The sequence below is a fragment of the Scophthalmus maximus genome, chromosome 17 (assembly GCF_022379125.1).
Source record: "Scophthalmus maximus strain ysfricsl-2021 chromosome 17, ASM2237912v1, whole genome shotgun sequence".
Classification (NCBI taxonomy): Eukaryota; Metazoa; Chordata; class Actinopteri; order Pleuronectiformes; family Scophthalmidae; genus Scophthalmus; species Scophthalmus maximus.
Genome location: NC_061531.1, coordinates 10733842 through 10741621, shown reverse-complemented (window position 1 = coordinate 10741621; position 7780 = coordinate 10733842). Strand labels below are relative to the sequence as shown.

The window sequence follows — 7780 nt, the reverse complement described above, 5'->3', positions numbered from 1 at the left end:
AGAGAATAACAAGATGAAAGCAACGCTTATAGGGGACTAATATGAGTTGAAGCCAAAAAAGTTGCCTATTTCCCCTTTAATCAAGTCTTTATGACATTATTCATCTTTGATTTTTAGCTATAAAGTCATAACAGAGTGTAACTGGGGTATATAATCTAAAACCTCTTTGACATTATTTCATCATGTACGTCAGCAAGATTACAAAAGACAATGTCACAGATTAATGTGGTGAAAGATGGACAACAACTGAGTTGAAATTGTTCATATTCATTTTGCACATTAACACATTCCAAGCCACCGTTTCGTTGAATGAAGTGGTGTCACTGTTTCGATGTTCTCATTTCACTGTTAAAGTTAAAGAATAAAAAAGTAACATTTCGTCTGCTCCTCAGTGAAAACAAAACAATAAAATCTGTACACAACATTTTACCCAAACCACACGCACCATGTGTCCATCAAAGAGTGCCGTTACCTTCCTGTCAGCCCCAGTAGCCAATGATAAAGGCAGTTACAGAGAGGCAAATGATGAGGTTGACGTTGACAATGACTCGTAGACGTGGTTTTTCCTCCAGAGAAGCATTAGCCTGTCCAGGTGCAGGAGCCGCTGCCGCCGCAGGATTATTCTCTCCCTCCTTCCGTCTCTCCATCCCGCACAGCCAGTAGATGGCTGATATTAGCCTGGACTGGCTTTGGAGGCTGGACATGGAGGATGAAGAGTCTGGACAGTTAAAGAAGGAGAGGGAAAACATTCTGAATTGTTTAGTGGGTGTGTTCACCAGCAAGAGTGAAATGGAAAAATGAAATGGAATGACAAACAGGATAGTAACCCACCTTTCCTGTGATGACATGGTTCTCCATTGCTGCTCCCTTGCTGCTCTTTTCCTGTAACTCCCATTTCATCCGTCTGACTAGCGATCACTTCTATGGTCTCACTGCTCAGCTCCACAGTGAATACATGCTCTTTGGGCTCCACTGGATCAAACCTTGTGTACCAGGTAAGACGACTGATCTGTGAAAAAGAAGAAAAAAAGGTCCCAATGCTCAAATAAGTCACCTCCCATTGATTATCTTGTAGAAATTCCAGGTATGATTCTATATTTGTCTGCAACACGAAACTGTGCGTATGTGAAGTTACGTGGCACAAGTATTTTTTTATCAAGAACTCGTATGTAATGATTATTTAGGTCACAGATTAAAAAAAACAGCATACTGCAAACTAATAACAGTTTGGCTTAAATGTACCCTGAGGTATTATTGACACCTACTGGCGCTGCATTGCTGCACATCCCTGTGATGTTTATATCTGGTGCAGTGGCATTAACAGACCACAGCAACGCTCCAGTGAAGAAGAAGAGAAAGAGAAGAGGACTGCAAACCATGCTACAGACTGATTTGAGCGTTTGGTTTTTAAGCATTTTTCTAAGGCAGGAAAACTGCTGTATGTATTTAAGTTTGCACAGTTTATGTTATGGTGAGAAACACAGAATTTAAATAAATTGTTTCCCCACAATAAAAACTTCAACAGATAACTTTACTTTTTACTTTTTTGAAGTTTCTCTTTCTGTACACACTAACCGTCAATGTTTTGGGGAATGAAATTCAGATTACAGAACAGATCAGTAACCTCACCTGCTCAGGCTTGGGCTCCTCTGTGGCCAGGCTGACGACAACCAGCACAGCCAGGGTGATGAAAGACAGCAAGACGGAGAAGTAAAGGTAGTGGACATATTTCAACACAGCAGGCCTGTCGTCCTCTTCGTAGCACAGGGGCGCAGGGTAAATGAAGTCCAGCAACATGCGGATGCAGCCCACCAACAGGCCGATAGCCAGCCCCCAAAATGCACCCTGAGAGCGAGAGAGAGAGAGAGAGGCAGACGAGCACAAACAGATAGTGACAGGTCTGGATATAAGTAAATCTATGTTTCGGACGCATGTGACATGAAATATGACATGAGGTCCACACTGTTCGGTGAATTCTACACCGTCTCTTGTTGCTGTCATGTCACAGTACAAACACAAAGAGAAATAAATAACAACGAAGGAGATGAAGTTGGGTGTGAGCCATTTGTAATCTAGAAATAACATTTTTATGTTACGATCTCAATGAAAATGATGTAAATGTATCTATTATGTATCTATCTTATTTTTAATTACATAATATACAGTCCATTATTGGGAGTGATATACACGGCCTGTGTGTAGAATATAACACACATGCCCCAACCATAGTCTACAGTGTCCCAAAAGTGACATGGTGGCAGGTCTTGATGAATTGGACCCGTTTATCAGACACAGACCGACTCCAAAGCTCCTGTACATATCCCTACCTTCTCATTAGTCCTCTTCCAGAAGCAGCCCATGAGGAAGATGATGGAGACTGGGGGCTGGAGGTAGGTGCTGATGGACTGGATGTAGATGAAGAGCTGCCCCCCCTGACTGGCCTGAACGACAGGAATCCACAGCACGGACACCACCACCAGCACGAGCACAAACACCCTGCAGTGTGCACATTGAACATAAGCTTCTGCAAACACCTGCCACAGTTTGCTCACAGGACTGCTTTTGAGACTGGAAAGGTTTCTAATGCATAAATGTGACCAGCGCTGTACATTGGGGTCAAGAGGCTGTGGGTGTGGGTGTGGGTGTCTGCGAGTGTAAAAGCCAGAAGGAAAAAGAAGTTTCTTAGAAGATATGTGGAAAGAGGGGTTAGGGTTTGGGTGGGCATGAGAGGAAATTTCAGGTTTTTCATCTGCCAAATGCAGTTTGGCGGATGATTTGATTCAAATCCAAGTATGTGACATACATGGTTACTTTATAAATGTCGATGGTCCAAGTGGGATATAATATATTCTTAGTAATATAGGCCTTTAATCTTACATTTAAGGCCACAGTGGAAAAAAAAATGCATTTGAAATTGTTCCTCAGAAAATGCGCGACTTTTTAAAAAAAACGTTGCTTTTTGTTGCAGGCTGAAACAACTGCATCAGTACAGGGTACATGCAATATGCTGGAAAATATTTCAGGTTTTGTCTGCTTGACACACACCTGCCCACAAGCATAAGCTCCCACTCCGAGGCACGAGATCTGAAAGTCTTCCATAGGTCCATGGTGAAAATGGTGCTGGCGCTGTTGAAGATGGATGTGAGAGAGGACATGAGGGCAGCAATCATCACCGCCATCATCAGACCCCTCAATCCTGGGGGAGGGGAAAACAACAAATCACCAAAAAGATTGGGGTAAAGGAGAGCAGAAGGCAGGACAGGAGCTGTAACGTAGGGGGAGAAGGTCTCTCACCTGCAGGCAGCAGTTCCATGACCAGCCTGGCGTAGGCGGTATCTGAGCAACCTACCGGGTTGCCACAAATCTGTTTGCACAGTTCAGGGTCTGCACACGCCACATCGTCTATAAAATAACATTAACCCACACAACAACTGAAATTGAAATATCCACAATTTAAAATAATCTTTTTTTCTCCCAACACATTTGACCAGCCACATTTTAGCTACTTACTTTTTGAATAGAGAAACTCTTGAAAGACCATTGAAGACCAATTATTATCTTACATCTAACAATAAGTGTACACCCAACTGCAGCATTCACCGCTTAATACTTGCGTTTCATACCTGTGTAAAGTATCCTGCTGATCATACCGGGCAGCATAACAGCAAAGAAAGGCACAATCTTTAGATAAGCAGCCAGCAGTGAGCCTCCTTTTGCATGTGTCAGGGTCTTCGCAGCCAGGGAGCGCTGCACAATCACCTACATTGAATCACAACCACAACTCACCCTTAGTAAATGCCCAGTGACTGCTGCTTAATGAGTAACTGAGATATTTATAACAATATAATATCTTTTAAATAGGGGACAATATGGTTTGGATCAATATTGACGTAGCTCTGTTATCAATCTGGAGTCTGGAATAAAGGGTTGGTTTGCACAAATACTGATAAGACTCATTAAAACTACCCATGTGCTCTCTAGTCTCAGGTTTGGCTGGTTAGCAAACTATCACTCTGATACTGTACACTACAAACAGAATTTTGTAGGGACTAATCAGACAATACTCTTTCATCTCAGGGGAACTTTAAAAAAAAAAGCATAAACAAGTTGGAAAAAGTACTAAAATACAGTTTAATCTTTTATAGATGAGAGACCTCGATATATATATACAATAAAATAAATATGTAAGAACAATATAAATGTAGTGTCCATGTTGGCAACAGAAATCAAGCTTTCCCTATCATCTGGTTTAAAATCCCAGATTAATACCTAAAAGAAAACTCTTAAAAATTGCCAACACTGTATTACACCTGCAGAACGTGTTCTCTATTTTTTCCATTTTCTCTTATTTTGGAAGTGTTTAAAAACACATTGATTGTGATAATCATTACCTGATCAGAACACCAGTACCACATGGAGGGGATGGACATGCCGATGATGACCCCAGGCCAAGGCAGGTCGGAGTTCACGGGGTCTCTAAATATGTGGAACGCGTCGTCACGCGGGAGGCCACAGGTCGAGTTTGGCACACGGATTGAGGGGATAGCGTGGGCGTATCCGTCCATCAGAGCGTTCCATCCTCCGACCTCCACAAAGCCTCAACAGGGGGGACAACACGGTCGTTTATACAGGACGATAAAGTGCTGCGGGTGGGAGGGTCTCGTGTGGGCCATGACTTACTGAAGCCCATGAGGGTGAGGGCTCCGACCAGCATGATCGCCGTTTGAGCAGCGTCTGTGTAGATGACTGCAGCCAGACCACCTGGGACACAACATACAACACATGCTGTTCATCTACCAGGCAGCAATATCAGAAAAAAAGCAGTAAGCAGAACTCCTATATCCAGGCTAAGTCGTAGTAAGAGTTGTTTTTGAATGGCAAGCGAGGGAGAATTGTCACCTGCTACAGTGTAGAGAGCAGTGACCGACAGCAGCAGCACTATAGCCAGGTAGATATCCCATTGTAAAGCAAGCTGTATGAACAATGCACCAGCATACATGTCCACCTGGTGGGAAAACACACACACACACACACACACACACACACACACACACACACACACACACACACACACACACACACACACACACACACACACACACACACACACACACACACACACACCTGATGGGACTTGTACTTTACACAGAGAAGTTGCAACAGGAAGTTAAAGCAGAGTACAAAACTTCAAAAATAATGCACACGGCAAAGTAGAACGCAAAAGAGGATTGATGTGGATTTCAATCATACCGATATCTTTGTGAAAATGTAAATAAACAAGGACAGGACGGCTATAAACAACTGTGTTCTTCTCCCACCGAAACGCCTCTGCAAGTATTCTGGCATTGTTGTTACCTGGAGAAATAAAGAAAAAGAATTGAACAAAATAACAAAATGTTCATGTTGTGTGTGGAGTATTTGACTGTCTGCACGTGCACCTCACCCCAGAGGCAATGTAGATGGGCAGGAAGAGCCATCCCAGCAGCAGCACCATCACCATACCCTGTCCATAACCAGATGACAACATTTTAACACACTCAGACTTTAAAATTCAAAACGGTGATGGATACTTTATATCAAAACTGGTTTCCCATTTGCGCACTATATCTGAGGAGATTGTATGCAACCTCTTACATTCCATTCATAAGCAATCGCTCCAATTCCTGCGGCAGCTCCTGATCCCGCCAGGCCGATAAAATGTCCACTGCCAATGTTGCTGGCAAACAGGGAGGCGCCGACCTGAACTCAGACGAGAGAGTCAGAATCAGGATCAACTCTCTTTATCACTTTCAACTCTGTCTGATTTTAAGAGTGTGAAATATTAGAGGTGGAGGTGCTTCAGATTTCTGGTTGTCTTATTATCAAGTCGTGGTAGTGTCGTAGTGTTTGACTCACCGGCCACCAGGTCATGCTCTTCCCGGCCAGGAAGTATCCATCCACCGTGCTGCGCTTCGTCCTCCACATGGACTGGCAGGGGAAAAAAAGGACAACTCTTGGAGATTCATGTACGGATGAAATATCAATTCATAGCAGGATCTGCTACCAGGGCGAAGATCACATTTTCCCTGAGTCAAGGAAGCAGAAGGTAAAGGTATCGACCTGCTACCTTACTATGGTGTATGTAATTGTCTATGATCTGTCTCATTCTGGGTTTTTCTTAAATCCATGACCTGCCACTGGAGAACATCAAGCTTCCTTTCTAGCCTTATCCCAGATAAATACAGTTGCAAACTTAACATATGCAGAAGCCTTTAATTGTCATATTACAAAGTCTACTTGTCGGGGAATGTTCGTCTCAAAAATCTCTCATTTTTAAAAAGGAAGACATTTCTTGTACAATTGCTTTCTTGTAATTGACAGGAGAATCTCTTTTTGAAACAGCAGTATGGTACTAGTTCAGAGGCACAGCATACAGTGAGCTTATTTGTGAGAGAAGGTGCTGCACAGGGAGAAAAGGGCAGGCTCTCAAACATGAACATGAATATGAACAGACGCTGTTGTAGAGCTAGAAAGATGAAATCCAACTTGTGACAAAGTTCTAAAGATACAGGCCAGTTCTGTCCTTGTTGAAGGATGTCGGTAACATTTGCTTGATGGCAATGATGCTCAAGGACTTAGAGTCAGTGTTTGGCTGCAAAAATCTGTACAATACATTTTGATTTCAAGCAAGTACCACTAATAAGATTTCTTTTTTTTTAAAAAAGGATGTTTTTAGAATGTCAAACACGACATTGCTTACTATGTAAAGAGGTTTTGGTATCAGCATTAAAGCAGTGACCCGTTTCTTTTCCCTTGTACTTACCCAGAAGCCCACAGCCAGCACGAGCAGAAAGTAGGCCACCAGGACCACTATGTCCACAGTGACCAGAGTAGTTCCGGTGCCGGGAGATGGAGATGGACTCATGCTGGTCCCTTGGTGCCCTGCTGTGGGGTCAAAAGTCATCTGGAAAAACAAGAAATTAATAAATTCCGATGTGGACAGTAAAAGGATTATCATCATTTTGGAAACATGATAAACAAATGCTTGTGGTTGCAGATAATCAAGACTATAGTGACATTCAAAACCTCACACCCTCTTGGATCTGGACACCGCAATTAAAAGTAATTTTATTAAAAAACAAAGTACATGTACTTGTTAACTTGAATACAAGTTTGAGGTACTTGCACTTCTTTTTATGCTTTTTATTCACTACAGTATTTATCTGACAGATAAAGTCAGTTTTACGGATCTGACACAAGATATGATAACTTGATTAAATGCGATGTTGGCAGACAAACATGAGCAAATCAGCTCCACCTTGACATTAAGGACTGTGGATTTTAATCCTCATCACGTGTAAACATCTAACAAAAGTTTCTTTCAATGACCAGTATGAAGAGGAGGAATGATTACAGCACCAAACATTAAAAAAAAACTTTTAAATAGATCTACTGACTTTTTACAGCAAAAAAACCTCACCTTTCACGTGGTCACACTATCATTCCAGCCGGACAGTCCGGTGCCGAGTTGTTTTGCCCAAACAATCCAGCGCGTCACACATTATCCGGGGACGATCCCAGGAATCTCACGCTTGTTGCGACGCTTCCTCCACTCACCAAAGGATCAAACTCCACTTTCCCCTCATGTGCCACAAGGTTTAGTTAAAATGTAAGGGATTTATTACTCCTCACAGAGCAAGTGTTTGCACAACCCACTCCTGCTGCCAACGGAGGAGCTAAATGACAGAGTGCTAAATGAATGCCTAATTACACAGGACGAGGTGGGCAGTGATATCATCCC

The 7780-nt window shown here is 42.6% G+C and overlaps 1 protein-coding gene across 2 annotated transcripts; it reads right to left on the bottom strand.

Moving 5' to 3' along the window:
• Window positions 1-61: 61 nt before the first annotated feature.
• On the bottom strand, window positions 62-7769 carry slc5a11 (solute carrier family 5 member 11). Of its 2 annotated transcripts, none has more exons than XM_035615410.2 (16): window positions 7460-7769; window positions 6803-6943; window positions 5896-5967; window positions 5635-5739; window positions 5444-5503; window positions 5251-5355; window positions 4900-5005; window positions 4681-4761; window positions 4392-4597; window positions 3624-3759; window positions 3295-3402; window positions 3046-3196; window positions 2328-2496; window positions 1630-1845; window positions 832-1009; window positions 62-718 (listed from the first exon to the last, which is right to left on the bottom strand). In XM_035615410.2, the coding sequence occupies exons 2-16, from the start codon at window positions 6941-6943 to the stop codon at window positions 480-482; spliced, it is 2073 nt and encodes a 690-aa protein (XP_035471303.1). In that variant the 5' UTR covers window positions 7460-7769; the 3' UTR covers window positions 62-479. The 2 variants fall into 2 exon arrangements, with proteins under 2 accessions (XP_035471303.1, XP_035471304.1); XM_035615411.2 differs by having other exon boundaries at window positions 527-696.
• Window positions 7770-7780: the final 11 nt, after the last annotated feature.